General features: G+C 46.0%; 1 protein-coding gene across 1 annotated transcript in view; it reads left to right on the top strand.

Moving 5' to 3' along the window:
* LOC119394339 (E3 ubiquitin-protein ligase TTC3) overlaps positions 1-21,006 on the top strand; it is a 167,003-nt gene that overhangs the window by 76,228 nt on the left and 69,769 nt on the right. The window contains exons 20-24 of the mRNA XM_049416060.1: positions 6,298-6,390; positions 6,604-6,656; positions 12,262-12,533; positions 13,046-13,086; positions 13,308-13,399. Coding sequence (XP_049272017.1) covers positions 6,298-6,390; positions 6,604-6,656; positions 12,262-12,533; positions 13,046-13,086; positions 13,308-13,399 — 551 coding nt within the window. The remainder of the gene's footprint in view (positions 1-6,297; positions 6,391-6,603; positions 6,657-12,261; positions 12,534-13,045; positions 13,087-13,307; positions 13,400-21,006) is intronic.

Raw genomic sequence — 21,006 nt, 5'->3', positions numbered from 1 at the left:
ACTGTCGAACTACTTTGATCGATGGATGGAATTGTCAGAGACAGCAAAGACTTACGAAGGCGTCCGCGACTAGGTAGTTGGAGAGCAATTCCTCAACCGGTGCAGTGGCAAGTTGGCCGTATTCTTGAAAGAAAGAAAGGTGGGCACGGTAGAGGAAATGGCAAGGCAGGCCGACCAGTTCATGGAGGCGCAAGGTATCAGAAACCTTGGAAAGGGGGTCGGTGAAGGTACTATGGTAGCGGAGGAAGAGGCTAGAGAACAGGTCCCAATGAGCAACTTCAGAGCATAACAGCGATGTTTCTTGTGCAATCGGTCGGGACATATTGCCATCAATTGTCGTGCAGAGATTAGCCACAATCAAAAGACAGTGAAGTGCTCCAAATGTCAAAAAAGGAGGACACAGAGCAGAAGATTGTAAGATGAATTCAGCTGAAAAGATTGCCTGTGTAATGAGTGCCAGAGAAGGACTGATCGAAGAAGACATGCCGGTAGTTGAAGGAGAGGTACAAGGGCGTAGGGTCACGGTGTTGAGGGATACGGGCGCTAATACGATATTAGTAAGAAGTAGTTTAGTGGCACCCGAGAACATGACAGGACAGGTGAAGCCGGTGATGTTTGTAGATAGGACGATTAAATATATGCCTGAAGCAAGGATACGAATATCTACACCTTTTTATACAGGGCTAGTGACAGCGAAGTGTGTTGAGGATCCGCTATACGACTTGGTAGTGGGAAATGTACCTGGTGTGAGAAGGGCGGACAACCCTGATCCATTGTGGAGAAAGGCTGGGAAAGGCCTAGGTGAGAGAAAGGACTCTGTGCTAGCAGAAGGGGCGCAAGAAGGTGCCGAAAGAGCAGCAGTGGTAGAAACCAGGGCAGCCAATGAGAGAGATAAGACTCTGAAACCCCTGCATGTCACAGCCATTAACCGGTTGGATGTATCAGTGGACAAGTTCAAGGAATTGCAGGAGAAGGATACATCCATTCGAGCGTGCGAGGCGAAATTAGGAGAGATTATAAAAAGGAAGAAGAGTAAAGCGGTAGCACAATTTGTGAAGCAGAATGGGCTGATGTATCGCAAGTGTTTATTTAGCTCGGGTAGAGAAGTCATGCAGCTGATGGTGCCAGAGGAATTAAAGGATACGGTGCTAAAACTGGGGCATGATAGTATAAGAGTCAGTCGCCAGGGAGTGAAAAACACTTTCGACAAGATCACTGAAGAATTTTTTTGGATTGGAGTGTGGAGCGATGTGAGAAGATATGTCAAATCATGCGGCATATGCCAAAGAACAGTGGTTAAAAAGCAGGATAGGAAGGAGGATGAAAAAGCAGAAAACAAAGAGTGCTACTGTGTGCATGGCAATTGCTGAGGCGAATGAGGAGGAAGTACCGATTTATAGGGTGAAGAAACGCAGATTAAGCAAGTGGCATTGGATTAGTGACTGCTCTAGGAGAAAATAGATTTTTGAGCAGTGGAATCAGCCTTAAACAGACTGAGGACTATTTTGAGTACAGATGTATTGTAATTGAATTTGTGAATATTTTCGATGAGTGAGTGTGGTGTATTGTAGGTAGTTATCACTGTGTGTGTAGCTATATAGTTTTTCGCACTATGAACTGCTGGACATTGTAATGGGTTCAGTGCAGTGTAGTGTTGTGACGTGTTCGTGAAAGTGCGTGGTGAGGACAAGCGTGCAGTGAAGGTAGATGTCAACAGAAGAGAAGAGGATGCACGTCATTAAGACAACATCTGAAGAGCAGAGGGCCTTAACCCCGAGGGGGACAGAAGCAGTTTTTTGGGAAAAAAACTTTTAAAAGGGGCCCAATGTGATAAGTAAAGGAGGGGCACGAGGCGCGTGCCGAACGTGGAAGCGCGGCGGCGGTGCGCAAGAAGCAAAGTCACCCGATGGCACGCGCACCAGCAACGTCGACGCAGAGGATTGGCCAGTTAGGGGCTCGTGGCATGCGACCCGAGCCGTGATGGTGAACGACGAAGGATGATCGTGGCACTGTGCTGTGGGGCGCCGGACGGAGAAGATCGAGGAAGGAACAAGCGTCGCACCCGCGGCGAAAGCGGCTGGTACTCGGTTCTGGAGGTGGTGGAACGCAAGGCCCGGGGAGTGGCCGTCGACCTTGGAAGGCTCCAAGCGAGGCTGCCCGGACACGTCGCCCCTCAACACAGCAGTTCCGGGATCGCCAGCAGCCCTTCTCTTCTCGGCAGGACGGCTGCAGACCACAGTGCAGTCAACGAGACGCCCGTCACCTGTGGAGTCCCGAAGCAAGGGACCAAGGCCCAGTTAGGCCTAACCTCGACGGACCGAGGACGGAGAAGACTACTGGGGACGCTCGCGACGAGAGCAAGCAGCGGGCTGGACGAAGGCAACCGACGATGAACTCGGAGGCCTACTGAGGATGTCGACGACGGTCTCGTCGAGAGATTGACGCAACGGGAACTTCGAGTCGTCGCGACGAGCTGTAAGAACATTCGATTGTCGCAAGGCCCATAGTGACCAGACTGAGTTGGAACTTTAGCTAAGCCTAGCTAGAACGCATGGTTTAGGAAGTTGCAGTTCTAGATACGAACTGAGATTATTGGAAAATGTAAATAGGCCTTTGTTTGGATTATTCAGTGTCCTGTAATTCTTTTTCATTCACCTTTTTGCTCATTATAAACTTTGTTGTTTTTGCCCATCCTACCACGGTCTCCTGTGCCCATCTCACTCTCTCCCGATCCGTTTTTGCAAGCACCCCCGAGATAACACGTGACACTCACTGTGCTGCCAGAAATCGACGAGAACTCAAAATTGGAGCTTTGCACGCTTTAAAGCTCATCCAGAAGGCAGCTCCAAGAGGCGCATCGCTTTGCAAAGCCAAGCTGTTGTTCTCTTAGCGTCGAAGCTTGGGCTTGTTGGTGAAACATTAGAGGGAATACGGATCGGGCTGTGTGTGCTTCCTTGTACCCATCTTCCTTTGCGCTGTGTTCCCTCCAGTGTTGTTCTCTAGTGGAGTGTGCTTCCGATCTGGGTAGGTGTTCAAGAAAAGTGTTCGCTGCAGAGGAGGTGTGACTGTCAAACTTCTAAGATGACCTTGCACTGAAATACATCATCGTATTTCCCACTGCGGTTTTATGCATGCGTCATAAACACACGTCGGGTATCGACACCATGTTGTTTCTGCACGACCTGTGCAATGCTGTGCTGCTTTCCTTGTCTCATTTCTTTAGCCACAGGTATCTCTACACCCTTTGCAATAGCGTTTGTCGTAGCTTTTCGAAATAAACAAGACATGTGCATGAGCGGTGCGCCAGAAACTAAACAAAAATACTGATCGCACGTTTCAACTGTATATACATTAAAATCTCGTTAATTCGACTCTCGTTAATTCGGAAAATCGGTTAATTCGGACACGTCATCTGGTCCCTGTAAATATACGCATCACTTTGAGACCGGGCGCTCGTTATTTCGGACAGATTTGACCGCAAATCAGATAATTCGACGACTTTCGGGCTGCTGGCGTGGCTCGAAAACGAAAAAAGAACAATCCGGAACAAAAGTGAAGCTCAAACGCAGCATCGCCATAAACATCAGTTATCGACTTGGCTTGACTTGAGACTGGTTGAACGCCTTTTCTTCACGTGTGGGTTTGGCGGTGCCATTTTTTTGCTTTGTTCCCGTTGGTGTGCTGCATCGTTGAACGCCATTTTATTGAGGAATGATTCAGTATGGCTCTTTTAGCTTGATCGTTGCTGGTGTTTTTGTGCTGACTTCTCGTGTGAACGCACTCTTCGCCGTTGGCAATGCCGGCGAAGCAGCCCAAGTACGAGGCCAAGGACTTGACCACCAAAGTAGAAATTTTGCATGCTCTGAAAAATGGGCTTTCCCAAAAAGAAGTTGCTCCTGTGCCATGATGTCGGCAACCAATACAATATGACTTGAGTCTCCTGAGCAAAGTTAGCATTCTTGCCTATGTGTGGCAGAACACGCCTGTGCACGCCATTGCCAACTGTTTCAGACACAGTGGCATTGTTGTACCCGACTCCAGTGATGCCGCAGTGGCCGAAGTGTCGCTGGATGACGGGCAGGATTTTGGAAGTTATGCCTGATGCAGTGATACTCTACGATTATATCGGCATTAATGGTGTTGGCACTGCCGGCTCTCTGACTGATGAACAAATCGTCAAGGAAGTGATGCATGGTGACGAATCCGAGAACGAAGAGCCTGAAGAGGAGCAGCCACACAGGCCCCCTCGTACTGTGAAGGAAGCCGCGGAGGCCCTCACGTCCTTGAAGAAGTTTGTTTTGGCACTGGAGACAGCATGCGAGCTGCTGAGCACCTTGAAGGGCTCAGAAAAATTGTGTCTGCGCGAATTTCTGCTCGAAACAAACACGCATCTGCGATTACTTTGTAAAGTAAAGGTATGTTGAAAAAAACTTGCATTTATTGTGTTTATTTCGACCATTTGATAATTCGGACATTTGGTTAATTCGGACTTTTTTTCCGGTCCCTAGAAATCCGAATTAACGAGCTTTTACTGGATAAAGAGAGCAACCCGAGTAATGCTCTTTTACTGCACACTGGTTGTTTATCATATTTTGTGGTCACAATCTATCCCGTGGATTTACTGTTGTTGTTCTGGTTTTCTTGAACTCTGTACGGGTGCATTCATTGACATATATCTTTAAAATATTACACCCTTTGCTTTTGCATGGCACAGGGGCGTGCGTAACCACGCATCATTGCAAACAGCATGTGAGGGCCCGCAATCAGCGGAAAGATGAGTGCGATATGTTCTACCGAACAAACTGCTACATCTACTGTACGGCCCTGTAACTCTTTGCTACGTGTTCGCAGCGCATGCTGACTGAATAAAGCAAAAGAAAAATTAAAGGCGAGGGAAAAAATGGGTGTAAAGCGAAGGGCAGACGTGGCATGCGGACTACTATGTGCTTTGGCGCACACTGCCTTGCGAAGCTTGCACATAGATGCCTGTTGGAATCTTTGTGCTAATCGAGTCTCGTGTGGTGGCACTGATTTACCACGGATGCGCGCAGCAGCATCTGCGGCACTGCCTACACGCGATTATATACGTAAATCATTGCTTTTGTCGATCTGCAACACAGACAAGCTACTGTTGATCAATCATTCTCTCTCGCGTGTGTGTGTGATGTCGGCTGTCTCTTTTAAAACGCATATATCGTAATATATTGTTCTGCGAGTCCAGCTTATGTTGCAGGCGAGCAACTAAATGGCACGGAGAAATAAGAACTGAGGTTCAAGAGCGCTTTTGCGCACGTCAATCATTTCCGAACCATAGCACAGTGCCGATCTTGTTGACGAAACAAGTTCGCGTCAGTACATTCTTTTTCTTCGTTCAGGTAACTGATAAATTTGATTAAAAATATTGTTACCTTGTTCCCGGCATCGTCAGGGCTCCCTCGTTGCCTGAACAGTACATGAAACATTCGAAAGTCATCGCACAACGAAGATGAAAAACCAGTAGGTAGCACCTCAAAGGCTGCAATATTCGACTGGTTTCATTTTTGCGCCCAACAAAACATGGCGGATTGAGCCTATGGTATTGTTGAAAGATGGCGCTGTACATTTTGAATTTTCCCTATTGGCCTTGGCTTCAATTTTTAACACTGGAGTGTGGTAGAAGTCTCGAAAAAATGGCGTTTCATGCCTTCCCCTTGTGTTTAGGCTAGCAGCAGTGCTTTGAAGATAGTGGCATAGATGAGGAATACTGGTGGAAGAGAAATCTTCAGACAGAACCGTTTCCTGGTCGTTCGAGCAGCATCATTGCTGAAGGCTGTGACTTTGACTGGGGGGAGAGCCCAGCATTACTAAAGTCTTTATAATTGTCTCATAGTGTGAAACTGCATTCTACGAATGCCGCATTAGCTTTCTTTTTGTGTACTGACTGCTCACAACTTCAACGTAACAATATTTTATTACATCGAACTTCACAGTGCCAAGCTCTTCAGCATAAACGACGGTTATTTAACTTCTTTGTCACTTGAATAACACCTCCGTACCCCGAATTCTTATTTTGATTCTTCATTGCAATTGGAGCGGTAACATAGCAACCGACATGATGCACTGAGCAGACACCTCTAGCGTTGAGTGGGGACACGCGGAATATGGGATTGGAAAACTTGAAATGGCGCAGGCAGAGACAGAAGCGTGGGAGTCACTGAGCAGCAGAGGCAATGATTCATTGGATTTTGCATCTTCTGTGTCTGTTCAATGCTTCAGTGACATGTACAGCAAAGTAATGTGTTGTGGATGTTTCTTTAGGGCTTCCTAGGTGAGGCATGCCCAACTCCAGATTGCTGCGGTGTCGTCGTAAAAGTCGAAGCCATCGAGAAAGACGGCACTGTTGGCAAGCAGGCAAGTACCTTATTAAAAATCTTAACCGAAGTATAGGGGTATTGCTACAAAGTTCAAACCACATTAGCTAGTCGGGAACAGAGGCTGTCTACGTCTACTGTACTTTATTGCCTGGTGTATGTGTGTGTGTTAAAAGAAAATGCTGTTTCTACATATGCTCCGCTCATTATTTTAACATGCTTTTAACTGAAAACTTTTTCTCTCTCCATTTAGTTTGTCCACACTCAACTGCTTGTTGAGACTGCGCCGAAGCAGAAGAAAACAAAGTGAGTCTAACATCTCCCTCGCGCTTTCTTTTCCTAATATTTGTGTAATGATTATTTGAAAATTTCGAATTACAAATTGAATAGTGCATGTTAGAAACACCAAGTAATTTTTTTAATACTTTTTGAATAATAAGTAGCGATGCAAAAACCTCAAAGGAACGAAACGTTAAAACAAAGAGGGATAACGTTTTAGACAGCGAAGCCGTTTAGCAAATCGTTTTTTGTGAGTCGATTGCAGAAAACTATCATCTTAACAGGGATGTGCCACTGTGTGGCTACCTGAGAACGAGTAGAGAGAGAGAAAGAAAGAGAGAAACAGCAAGATGTAAAGAAAGATATAAAAGAAAAAAGAAAACGAAATTCTTGCCAAAAAAAATTCTTCACGAGGCGGGATTTGAACCCGCGTACTCAGTCCGAAAGCAAGTGTCCTAACCGCTTGGCTATCCAGGCATGCTAGCAGAGCATAATAATATCTGGTGTTTTACATTCCAAAACCACGATATGATTATGAGGAATGCTGTAGTGGAAGGCTCCGGAAATTTTGACCACCTGGTTTTTAACGTCGCACATTACACGAGCCTTTAGCATTTCGCCTCACTCGAAATGCGACCGCCGCGGCCGAGATCGAACCCACGGCCCTTGGGTCAGCAGCCGAGCACCGTAACCGCTAGACCGTTAAATGCTACTGTAAAAATTTCATGAATATATCTTTACAACGTTTTGATGTACAATATATTTCTCCTTCTGGTCTTGTCCCGAGTCTGACTCACTTAAAAAAATATGATAGGAAACTTGTTCAAAGTGCTATGCATTCTAAGATGTCTGATTGAGGGCATGACATTCATAGAATTTTTTATTTTGCGACAAAATTTTTTTTAGTGCTCAGTTTTTATGACGTGACCGCGCAACAGGCACCGAGGCTTTGTGCAACTCGTCAAATAACTAATTATCAAAAGACCAGACTGAAAAAACAAGATTGTCATGCCCTGTACTGTACTTCAAGGAATATAGAACAAAAGGCGGAACTGAAATAGACCCAGCGGTTGCTAAGAAATCAACAGGACAAGCGAAGCAGGAAGCAAGAAAAATCGTTTTCAGAAAGTGGCTTTCAAAGTTGTTCCCTTTATTTTTTCTCAAAATCCTTTTCTGATCTACAAACAATATGTTGCATGGATTTTAAACGAAGTTGTCTGTATGAAGTGGTGTGATAAAAATTACAGAAAACAAGATATTGTGATGTGATTAGGCCATATACCGCGATGCTATCACTAACATAATTAAGTCTTGATTGCAATGGATCATTGAATCATTTTTATAGATACCAAAAGTGGCTCTCACCATAGCCTATCCCAACCTCTTAAATAACAGGCAGTTATGGGCAAGGCATTGGTGGAATAGGAACTCCTTAGTAGTTCATTCAAGACTCGAATTGGGCAGATATATGTTCATCTCCCTGATTCACTGAAGCTAATTTGTAAACCTCGCCTTTGATGCGCTTCATCATTCACCCGCTCGCGGACACGGCTATCTGCAAGGCTTTTATTATTTCAGATGATTCATGAGAGCTTGTGGCGATACTAAGCACGACTCCAAGTGCGCCTAAATTGCATCATCAGTACTTTATTTCACCTCGAAGTGCTCGGCCACGGAATCCGGGAAGTCGGCATGCGATGTGCTGGGTGGCGGCATTCGGTGACGATGCGCAGTATGCCTAGGCGCGGCGACAAAAAATCGGCGCGCAGTGCATTTGGTCTCGCATTTCAGGACGCCGATGCACGGCCGCAGCGCGACGAGCGTAAAATGATTATCCACGGTTCCGGGGGGCCGGCGGGTGATGTGCTTTGCTGCTTGCAAAGGAGCACATTGCTGAGGGTCCGCTAGCGCGTTGTTATTTGCCGCAAAGTTCGAGGCTCATCTCGCATGTCGGCACCGTGAGCAGAGTTAGGCCTAGGGACTTCTATGCTGTTTCTCGTGAAAATATTTTGGGATCAGATAGAAAATGGGCTACAGAAACTGAAAATGTGATTTAAAAAAAAAAATTATTTTTTGTGATTTTCCGCAATATGAAAGCCGTGTCCCCCCTTAAAAGTCTAAAAGAAATGCAAGAACCTAATTGAGCAACTGCAACATGTAAAACGAAGCCCAACACATAAGTATTCCGCAATCACGCACACCGCTTTGCCTCTACAGCCCAGAGTTTACTGTAGAGGCAACGCTGTGTTATAGCAAGATGCAGTCAGCAACAGATTTTCAAGACGTGCTTAATCATTTGAAAGCCATTGTGGCATTGTCATGTATTCCATAGAGCCAATCCCTAGCAAAAATTCCCAATAAAAAACCAATAGCCTATTGGGTTATTGACACCTATTGGTCTATTGGTTCTATAGGTCTATTGGAACTGTATTTGGCTATTGGTCTATTGGTTCTATATCAGCCTACTGGACCTATATTGGTGTATTGGTTCTCTATTAGCCAATTGGAATTATATTGGCCTATTGGTTCTGTATTTGCCTGCTGGCATTGTATTAGCTTTGTATTTGCCCACTTCTCAGCCCCATTAGAATTAGTCTTGCGCAAGTGTTTTATGGGTGTCTTGTCGTCATGCAGAAGGCCCACACTGTGGCAGCGCCCCTGCAATGATAATCACAGTGGATGAATGAGACATATGTTCAAATATATTCTCATAATCAAAACTACAAGTGCTTCTTCTGGCCCTTGATGATGTTGGCGATCTTGCGGGCCTCATCCGCACTCGAGGAAGTGCCTGAAAGATTCTGTAAATAAACAGAGCCATGAAATCAGAAAACAGTAACACATGTTTATTAAAGTTTACCTTCAAAGCAATGTATAGAAAGTAGACGGCACAGTGAGAAATTATCTAGACCTTAATTCACTGCACATGTTCACAATGTTGGGAGCTGAACTATAGCAAAAAACTGAGTGAAATATTACACACCCAACTGTGGCTTATTGCGTGGAAAGAAAACAGTATATCGGCAAAATTTTGCGGCAAAAAAGGAAGGAAAAGAAAGGGGCAAAATTTTTTTTAAAATTAAGCAGCACCTTATCCCGTTTACACGCTTGCGTCCTGTGTTTTTTGAGCTGTACCCAAGAATGAACTGCAAACTCGTCCTTAATTACAGCAAACTCAATAATCACTTACTATCTGTGACGTGCTCTTTTTCACGATGGTGGTGCGACTATCATACTAGAGCATGCCACTAAATCTCAACTTAAAGATGGCATGAAATAAATTAAGCTAGGGTAGATTCACGATGAGGCAACGGTAATATGTAAGACAGTAGTAAAGGCAGCCTAGATTCCATATCGTTGCAAGCCCAACACAGCAGTCAGGCTGCAATGAGCTGATATAACACACGTGCTGCATGTTACGTGCTTATGCAATTAAGCCAACAACATTAATAAACCCACTCCTGCGATAGCCTTAATTGGGCTGCAGTATGTAAAAAATAAAAAAATATGAAATAAAAAATCGCACCAGTGCAGTACATATGCTATGCACATTTGTATAATGAATTATCATGTGGCCTTCTGTGGTTCTTGTGACATTATGTCGAACAAGTATGATAAGCCGATTGGCGCGCACTACAACAGACAAACAGCATCGACTAGAGCGTTTTACTATGAGGCGATAAACGCGTTTTCGGCTTAACACGCACGTTGTAAATACTTACAAAGGGCTTGCGAGACTCCAACTACACTCACGAGCAGGGCGCCTGTCCTTTACCTCTAATCTATGCTACGTTTTTTCGTGCATACTGACAAACACAAAAACAAACTGCAATAATATATGCGCTCAATCATTCAACTTCTGAGAGCGTGTGGACTTGCAATCGAGGCGTTGCTGGTCTCGCTGTCATCAAATACCGGAGACAAAGGACGAGGGACTTCTTTCCCCGACCTTTCAGCTTCGTCCCAAGTTTGAATACAAAAAAAGGTGATATCAAATAAATACCAAATAGGAGTAACTACCATGCCCACTCAACTCACCAAACAATCGGAGCACATGGGCCTTGTTGCTCGTCTTGCCATTATTCTTGGTGCCACTTGTTGAGTCGAAATCGGTCGAAATCGGTCGAAATCCAAGACATTTATGGCTCAGAACGTCTCCATCTGGTGCACGCTGAACACAGCCTTCACGTTATCGTCGCGGAAGCACACTAAAGCAAACATCGTGTAAGCAGGCTTACGTGAAGCATCGAGATCACACAAAGCGCGCGCTATGGCGACAGACACAACGTTTTGGCTTAGCTTGGCCGCAGGCTGGGCTTGTCTTCGTATCGGCCGAGCGCGGATGGCGCGCCAAACGCACGGTCGGTCGCGTTTGCAGATCCACAATTCTTTCTCCTGTATCTTTACAGCACTACTTATATTGCTTAGCATAAATAGTTATAAACATTACATATTATCCAAAGCTTATCTTAAAGCTTAGCACATTGCTTAGCCTGCTTAACCAAGGAACGTGTAAAAAAAATGTTCACACATGCAGCGTCGCCACGCCGCGCACCGTCTCACTTTTTTTTTTTTTGTTCGTCAACTGGCTGGTTCTATGCCGGCTGTGATCTCATGGCGGTTTCTTATTATTATTCTGTGGTGTCTGTGTTGTCGATTCCTTCGCAAGTTCTTCTTTAGCGTGTTTTACTATAGTGCCCGTTTACCGCACGGCATGTACGGAGACACCGTACCGCCGTGGTCGACACGCAGCCTTTTCTTATAGTCGCGTGAGTTGCTAACTGCACACGGTGTCTCACGGTGTACGATTAAGCTCAATCGGGATCAGACTTATCAAAAGTGAATTGATCCCGTCTGCAGCTTGCGTATAGCCAATCATGATCAAGAAATTTGATCGGGATCGGGTCCGACGCGCTCAATCAGTCATAAGATGTTATAAACAGCTACCAATAGGCGGTAGCTGTTTGAACAATAAAACTCCTGTTGGCCTTATACATCTTCTGTTAGTACATTAAGAAACCAATAGGAGTACTTATTTGACCAATACAACTCCTATTGGCCCAATAAGTCACCGATAGGCAGCACCGATTTGACCAATACAACTCCTATTGGTCCAATAAGACACCAAAAGGCAGCCCCTATTTGACCAATACAACTTCTATTGGTCTAATAAGACACCAATAGGTGGTGGCTGTTGGTGTCTATTGGTACCCATAGAAGTCTTATACAACCAATACAGCTCCAATAGATGTCCTATAGAACCAATAGTGATTTCCTATTGGACCAATAGGAAATCCTATTGGCATTTTTGCTAGGGATGTCTAAAAACGTCCGAAATTGTGGACACTGGAACATTTAGCCATCGAATTTTTGGCCGTTGCATCACAGTTACAGGTGGAAAGTGGCATTAATTGAAGCCACCATCAGTGTATAATGAATATTGGATACAGTGAAGGTATTTTTGTCTCGATTGTGGCTTCTATAATGATTGGTTATGACTGTGTTACTTGCTACCGTTGTGAGCGAACCTTGTAAATTGATCGATCGATTGGTACGCTTTCCATCAAGGAGTGCATCAATGTTTTTCCGAGTGCTCGTATTCAAAGCTTCAGGCTTTTAAATGTCGTTTCAGGAAGGAGAAGAAACTGGAACAACGAGAACAGAAGAAACAGCAGCGCCGTGCCGGTGAGCCCGGTGCCAAGCAGCCAACGAATGACAAAGACGAGGACGCAGCTTTGATGCAGAGCAGTGTCTGTGAATCAACCGGTAGTGCCGTTGAAGATGTGCCAAAAGAACCTTCGGTCGAACGGGCCAAGCCACCCAAGGCACAACCGAAGGCGCCCTCTGAACCAGCCGTGCCTCCCACTTCTGAGAGAGCAGAAGTTGCTCCTCCGCTGCACCGCGGTATGTGACCAGCCTGGTTTTCATCACACTATTTTTTTTACGAGGCACAAACCCAGAATAGACATGTTATCGCATATCATTTGCACTGCGAAAGTGAAATTGACAACCACCCCATTATAGCACGAAGCCTCAAGGGGTGCTACAGTCGGGTGGTTGTTAGTTTCCTTTATCCCTCCCACCACCTTGCAGGTTTCCGCAGAACTGATTTGCAGTTATACGTGTCCATGTGCGTCTAGTTGTCTATAAATTCGCCTTTGCGCTGCCAATTGCTAGCTTCCTAGTTAGCTCACTTGGTAGAGCAACCGCTCCGGAAAGCCGTTGCTCCTGGGTTCAATCCCCAGACTAGGACGAATTTTTTGGCAACTAAGAAGCTTTCTTTTTGTAGCTTTGTGCTATAATCGGGTGGTTTTTACTTCCCTTTCTTATCCCTTCCACCACCTTGCGGGTTTCCGCAGAGCTGATTTGCAATCTTTTGCACTCACTGAACCCAGTTCAATTTCAATATTTTACAGATGCCCAGTATGTACTGAAAAAAGATGAAGGCATCGATGAGGTGTGTATCTCCCTCTGTCTAGTTCCTTTTTTGTTTTCCTGTCTCTCTCTTCTTTCTTGCTTGGCACCTTGACTGTGCACAGTGGAACAGTCACTCTGCTCATAATCAAGGCTTAACTGAATTGGGACATTGGACATTAGTTTTGATATGTTTGAAAGATTTTTTTTTAAAGATGCGAATTGAATTGTCTCATGCCTTCGCGTGCTTTCATCGACTCTTAGGACATGCAGGTGGATGGGAGAGCCAAGAAGTGGAAGAGGAAAAGGAACAAACCCGTGCGAGTCTTGGAGCTGGAACCTAGTGACTACCTTTAGTAAGCCTGAACTTTCTCAATCTTTATTTTTTTTTAAAGTAATCAAAGGTTGCTTCACAGATGCTTTCAGACTGTGGTAGTTTCGACAGCTCCTTCCTCGTTGAATTGTGTTTGTCATGACATGTACCATGTGCGCAAGCTAGTTCAATTTGGGTTGAGTCTATAAGTGAAGCTGGCATATAGTAGTTGGCCTTCCTGTGGTATTTTGCATTCCACGGTTAAATCTCAATATAGTAAAACTCTTATCCACTGTTTATTGTGCAATTTTCTATGCAGTGAAGTTTTGTTTCTGCTGTAAACGTAGGACCAAGGCAATAAATTGAAACTCGTGCTTACATACCAATGATCAAAATATTTCAGTTACACATTGTTTTCGCAAATGCATTCAAACTGTGCGCTAGACAGCACGGCCACCTAAGCAGAGCAGCATTTTTTGTGGCAGTGGTGGGGGGAGGGAGGCTGCAGCAGAGAAAGAGAGCACCCTAGTGTGCAGCATATCACTGGTATCCTGTGATCTACGCAAGGGCATAGTTCTGTACTCGGCTTCATATGTACATTCACGCTCAATATAAGTTGCAAACGGTGGCCGTGGTTGAAGGAACCCTTTGCCTGAACGGTTACCCTGACAAACATTAAAATTAGAGCTGTGCGAATAGCAAAATTTTGGCTGTGAAGCGAATTCGAATAATGAAGTGTGAGTACGAATCGAATCGAATATTTTTCGAATATTTCTCGAATATTTTTCGAATATTTCGAAGCGAAATTGCAGAAGAAAAAGAGCGGATTCCTAAGAATATTCTTATGAGATAGCAACATGAAAGTGTTTCTTTTTGCTAGGTTGATGAAGCACTGGCGGGGTGGGGTGGTGTTTCATAGTTGTCTTATCAAGAATGAGGCAATGTAGAGGCCGAATTCCATTTATGTACATGATTTGGTGCAACGAAAGTGTTGCCGGCAACACTTTACAGGTGATAGGCAAAGATGCCATTTCCTCAGCCTCTCCTCCTCTTTCAACTTCTGTGGAAGCTCAACTGATGTGGCGGACAAGGGTGTGCTCCCTTCAAGTCTGGAGTTCCAACTCTGCCTCATAGACGTCGATATATAAGAACATCTGAAATTTTGGATGCTAAAAAGCTTCGGCTTCCGATTTTTCGGACTTCCTGCCCAAATTTCAAGTCCAAAAAGGATAATTGAGCCCCCACCTCTGCCACATCTTTCATCTCCATGTTGGGACCAGCGTTTTCTTGAGTTAGTACATTTGCGACCGTAGCAGAGCTTGAAAGGCAGCTACGGGATGTGATGAGGTGAAGCATATTGAAAATCTAGGAACCACTTCCAATCGGACATTGTGTCTTGGCAAAGTTAGACCGTAAGGGAGCTTGAAAGGCAGCTTTGCCGCAATACCGGGGTGTGATGAGGTGAAGCTTATGGAAAATCTAGGGAATACTTCCGATTGGACGTTGACTGTCTCTTGGCAAAGTTCAACCGTAACGGAGCTTGAAAGGCAGCTTTGCCGCAATACGAGAGTGTAATGAGGTGAAGCATATTGAAAATTTGAAGGGGTCACTTTCAATCGGACGTTGACTGTATTTGTTTTTGGGAAGTTCGAATAGTAAAATTCCAGTGCGAATCGAATCGAATAGCAAACACTATTCGAAAAATATTCGAAATTTCGAATATTCGCACACCCCTAGTTAAAATGGTTTAGAGAATACCAGCAACTGAAACACTGGCTACTTCTGTAATTTTTGCTGTGTTGGCGCCGCGTTGCAGTGTTGGCTCCACTTTGAGCATGGTCAACATGTTGCAACTCATATTGGGCGCGACTAGCTTGTGTCAGCGCCTGCTGTAGGTGTTTTTGTTGTCGCCGTGGGCTAAGTGACAAACATGAGTAATACCCGTGCCACATGGGCACAGAAAATGGCATTTGCCTCCTAATGCCTTCAGATTTAATGCCACTCGCGCGGTGCCACACGGACGAACGAAATGGCATTCGCCCAAATCCCATTCGTCACCTACTGCCATCGCCAGAACTCATTCAACTGAGAAATGTATACTCTCGACGGCACAGCTGCCGAAGTGCGATATACCTAAATTATATAAAACGACATCCTATTTGGCTGAAAGTAAAGTTTTCACGTCTTTTATTTACACTAATCACTTAAACAAGCACTTCAAACGCTGTATTTTGGTTGCGACAGTTGCCATTTTCTTTTTACACTGTGGATCTGACTAGCGTTGGCTTATGTTGCTACGGTCAGCTGCAACGTCACGAAACAAAGCAATGAACCAAAGCTTACGGCAGCGTAATATGCTTATTTCTACATTTAATTATTCTCGGAGGTATAGGAAGCTTGTAAACGCATGTTTATTTTTTTATTACTACTCAACAATTGCTCACTACAGAAGATGCTGCGATCGACATCATCAAGTCAAATGTCATTCAGTTTAACCATGTAGTTACCCACCTGCAAACGCCAGTCAAAGGCGCTATCCAGTGGCTCCAGCACAGTGTCAGACGGCGACTGCACAGCGAAGGCGAATAGCTGCGCGCGCGCTGGCGCCAACACCTCTGCCAAGGCTACGACGCCACTCCTCCCGAACGCGCAGACAAGCAGCGGCGAGCCGCGCGCTGTAGTGGCGGAGAGCACGTGAGATGCCGGCTCCGGTGAGCCAGCTGTGTGACATCACTGATCCTCGTGCATGCGCAGCACGGCTCATGACGATCCACACGAAATCGGCTCCGGCTAGGCAAGTGTAGCTAACGCTACAGAAAGGTGTCGCCATGTGTAACAGTTATCATGGCGCTTGCTCTCCATGATGTCAAAGTCGAAGAAGCTATCCTGGACTGGCTGAAACGGATACAGTATAGACCGCTTATAACGTAAGTCGCCGGAGTCGCGAATATCCGCACTATAAGCGGTACCGCACTATAACCAAAACAACCTTCTCCAAAGGCTGCACTTGCGCAAAACGTGTTGAGCATGTCGCCTCGCGTGTCCGATAATCGACATATGCGATTTGGGGCGCTTACAACCACTTAAATCTATAACCAAAACAACCTTCTCCAAAGGCTGCACTTGCGCAAAACGTGTTGAGCATGTCGCCTCGCGTGTCCGATAATCGACATATGCGATTTGGGGCGCTTACAACCACTTAAATCTCCGAATATTCAAAAATTAACCGCCAAAGACCCGCATTGCCAACGAAATGAACACGGGGGAAAAAAGCAAACAAAACAAAGTGCCATCGCGGAAATTCGCCGACTACGTTTCAGGCCACCTCGAGGTATGCGCATTACACAGAAACCATGTCGAATCGCGACCGAAATTTCACGTGCTGAGCGGTACCGATCGTTCGATTTCACGGGCGCGCACGCGATGTCCAAGACATTGCAATCGAATCCGGAACCACCATTCGAGAGTTGCATGTGCCGACCATGCCCTCGTTTTCATTAACGATATGATTCCCTGCCCTTCAAGTGCAGCCATCGCAAAAAGTTTCGTTGATTCCGCACCAAACCGCAACTTTTATCGCCCGCGACCGCTACCGAAAAGCAACCAACGCTGATTAGGCCTAGCCGGCGGTTCAGCATATTGTCGCGGGAAGTTTGTCCAAGACAACATGAAGATCGGACGTCGAAAAGCTCGCACTCAAGTACTAACCCAAGAACAGCGCGCGATACGAAGTTTCGTGTTCGCGGCCGGGAGATCAACGGCGACAAAAGCCCGCCAAGCTCGTTTAAGTCCGCGCACTGGCAGAAAAGGCGAAAGCTCGCGTCATGAAGCCGCAAAACTTTTCAATTTGCGGACGAGGTAGCAAACGCGATATCTGTAGCAAGTGTGATAACGACGGCGCTTTTCCCGACAGGAAACTTACTTTAAAGCGCACTTGATGAGGACGCGATCGTGCGTTCCACGCGGAACGCACTGCCGGCAAGCGGCCGCGGAGCCTTGCCGCCGCCGGTGCAAAGGCTACTCCGTCGCCTAGGCAACCACCATCCTTCCCCACTCGGCGAGCCCGCACAGCGCTGCCGCGGTCTTTTTCCTCCCTCCGCCCCTCGTTCGTTTACTGTGCGTGCCCTCGCCCTTCGTAACGACCTCGTCGCTCCCTCCCCAGCGGCGTACCTCCTTTGAGAACCGCACTCGCTACCGCATTATAAGCGGTATTTCATCTTGGGGGACTGCACAATAAGCGGTATGCGTATACATGCGGTTCTATGGGAGGGTAAACGGGAGTCGAAAAAGACCGCATTATAACCGGTCCTGCACTATATGCGGTTACGTAATAAGTGGTCTGCACTGTAGATGCCAGCTTGACCTATGGGAACTAACAGGTGCCTTTACTGCAGATAAAAGCTTTCTCAGTGAGTACACTGTTGCACCATGTTAAGTAGCTAGCGCCTTTTCTCTTAGACTGCAGCTGTTAGATTCTCGTTCCTGTGTTGAGCGTCGGCATACCTTGTAGCTTGTAACCAATAGAATGAGCATTGCGAAAGATAGTGAACGGGAAGCGCAGTGTGGGTGACGAAAGGGGGAGGAGTGCACGTGACTAAGAGCACAGAGCATGGTGGGGATGGCGAAAGAGGAGCACAGGAGAGTGCTGAGGGAGGCCTTGCAGTTAGCACCACAGAAAGAGAAGCTCATCGCTGCTGCTGCCACTCAAATGGTGCCATAGAATTTGTAATCTGTCTGTGTGTAGTAAATTCTGTGGTATTTTCCAGAAGCCACGCAATTACTAAAGCCAGCGCACCTCACCCATAGGTAAGATTTACACCAGTTCTTTCTGAATAATGACTGACACAATCACACTGCCGTAAAGAGAAGCTCATCGCTGCCGCTGCCAAGGGACCTACGAAAAGAAAGCACGTGAACAACTGCACTTGAACTTAGCGTTGAGGAGGATTGTAATCATTGTTAGTTTTTTTTTTCTTTCTCAATTATCTGCTGCACCGCTACAAACTCCATAAAATTTTGTGGCTGTTCTGCAGTAAATCCAACTTGAACGACTTCTGTTGAACCAATAGACAACAGCAGCCACCATGAGCAAACATGACAACATAATTCAGTTTGTCACCTTGCTTCCGTGCACTTTTGAACTGAAGCTCTTCTGCTGTTGTGGTGGGTGTGCAACAGGTTTTGACACAGTGTGTTCATCAGACTGACTGAAGAGCAATGTCATACTGTTCTGGGCAGTACCTAAGGCTTTAATGGCAAGCCGCAACAGTGGAATGTGTGAGATAGCTTTGCTTGGACTGATTGCCCTTGCATTGAATCTGGATTCACTTCGGCTTTCTGTGCACTACACATTCTTTCAATGAGGATTTTGTCGAAATGGCATCAAAGTGTAAATTTGACCATCGGCTCTCAGCTTCAACAAAGCCTATTTTTCTTGCGGCCATATTACGTTAACTACCGTATTTACTCGCATAATTTGCGCACTTTTTTTCGCGAATTTGGAGCTCCGAAAAGGGGGTGCGCAAATTACGCGGAGATTTCGCGAGCACATCTGAAATAACGCACAATATATAGTCCTAACACGCGCGATATAATACATTAAAGAAGAAAATAAATTATAGCGCAAACGAAGGGTTTTTAACAGAATTAGCACGTACTTTAACCAGCCAGATTCGGTCATGCGCGGTCTAGTCAGAATCACTGGTTGAGAAGTCCGACTGAGAATCATCGCCGCGGCCGCTGTCACCGCTTTCCCAAAGCTCGTCGTCCTTCGTTCCGTCGAGTGCGTTGAGGCGTCTTCTTGAAGCTCTTCGCGACAATGCTGGGAGTAACGAGGTGCCACGGCACGGCGATACCGGTGCGCCTAAGCTCTCGCACATATTTGAAAAGGTATTCTTCAACGGCAGGAAACTTTCCATGCTTCGGTCCTCGGAACGGTCTCCTTCCCGGTCTTGTATTAAAAAGCGAACTCTTCTGCGGCACGGTTCCCGTTTCCTTAGGCAAATTCTATAACAGTGAGCTTGAATTTTGCCGAATAGTTATTGTAGCTCAGCGCAAGAGAACAGTGAAAACGCAACTGGCTGATCGCGAAACCTAAACTTCCGAAATCAACGAAGGCTGCGTCGCAGCGCGGACGCAGAGGAGGAGAGTCAGCGAGGGGAAACGTTGGCGCGACTGGCCCTCGCATGCCTCCGATGCAGAAAGTAGTCCGTGCCGTGCCGCGTGCATGCATTCTCACGGCGGGAGAACGCTCGAACAGTTGTTGGTACGGTCTCGGCGGTTTCCAGAGAATAGGACGAAGTAATCGGAAGAAGGGACTTCGCACTCGCAGCCTGTCTTGTGTATGACTGCGCTCGCCTGCTCGGTGCAGGCCGCGGGGCGCGGCGGCGCGGCCGTCCAAAGTTCGCCCCGTGCGCGCGCGCCGGCGAGCTGGCTCGAGCGGGACGGGGAGCGCAAAATATGCGAGTAAATATTTTTTTTAGCAAAGCTGGCTAAATATTAGGGGTGCGCAAATTATGCGAGGGCGCAAATTATGCGGGTAAATACGGTATATTTGCACAAAGGGCCAAATATCTATATAACAGAGGCTTTGAAATAATGAAGTAAATGATGGCTGTGCCGACTTCATTATATCAAGTTTTTAACAGTACTTCTCATGTCATGTATAACCACATACCATGCTTACCACGTGTTCATGACGGCACTGCAGTGATGTCCAGTGATGTCCCACGAAGTGCACCTTTGCATGTTTGTGTTTTGCCATTGCTTGTGATTGGTGTTACGCGCAAACACAATTACTGCATGGCACGTGATGCTTCTCGTACTCACTAGTTGAGCTGCTTCGTGAAAGCCTAAGCTTTCAAGCAGATTTGAACATGTGCATTGGATCTGCGTAAATTTTCTGTTTTAAGTTGCACATGCAAAACATTGCGCTGGTTTGTCTTGTCTGCAGTCGGGAGTGGGCTTCGGTGGTGTGGAGATATGCTGTGGGTATGCTTATCAAGCAGGACCATTGCTATCGCCTTGCACATGCTCTAGCTCCACTGGCAGTGAACAGGTTTGCAGCTTTCACGTTCATCTGTATGAAGACGTGGTGCAGTCTGTTTTTGTTAATTCGGCCTTCCTGGCACTGTCTGAATAGATAGTGTGATTTGGCAATTAACGAGACCAGGCTGAAAACATGCCACTGCCTCATTTGACGACCTTCACCGAATCCTTGTGCACATCTCTGGTTTTCCTATTTCTCTGTAGAAAGTAGCACACACTCAAATTTAGTACGCACTATTTTTGTAGAAAATTGGGAGAAAATTTTCAGTCTACCTTCGTAGCATGGACATTTATGTGCGCCTCATGCTCATTGTCATCCATTTCAGACGGCCCTTTGTCACTGTCTTTGAGGCAAAACATTTCACCCTCCGTACAGTGCTGTCTATATTTCTTGAGCTGCTCTGCTGCAACCGCTATGGCCCATGGCTGCGAGCTGTGCAGTTTTCAGTTGTCTATGAATTATGACACATCATTTTATTGTGTTGCATCAAGTTGTGCGAAATACAGTGGAACATGGGTAATTCAAGTTCTAAGGGTACCGGTAACCAACCCAGTCACATCAGCCATGCTCTTGGACTGGTACTGCCCGCACATGCAGAAAGG

Source organism: Rhipicephalus sanguineus, chromosome 5 (genome assembly GCF_013339695.2).
Source record: "Rhipicephalus sanguineus isolate Rsan-2018 chromosome 5, BIME_Rsan_1.4, whole genome shotgun sequence".
NCBI lineage: Eukaryota > Metazoa > Arthropoda > Arachnida > Ixodida > Ixodidae > Rhipicephalus > Rhipicephalus sanguineus.
The sequence above is the reverse complement of the archived record's forward strand: the minus strand, read 5'-3'. Positions and strand labels throughout refer to the sequence as shown.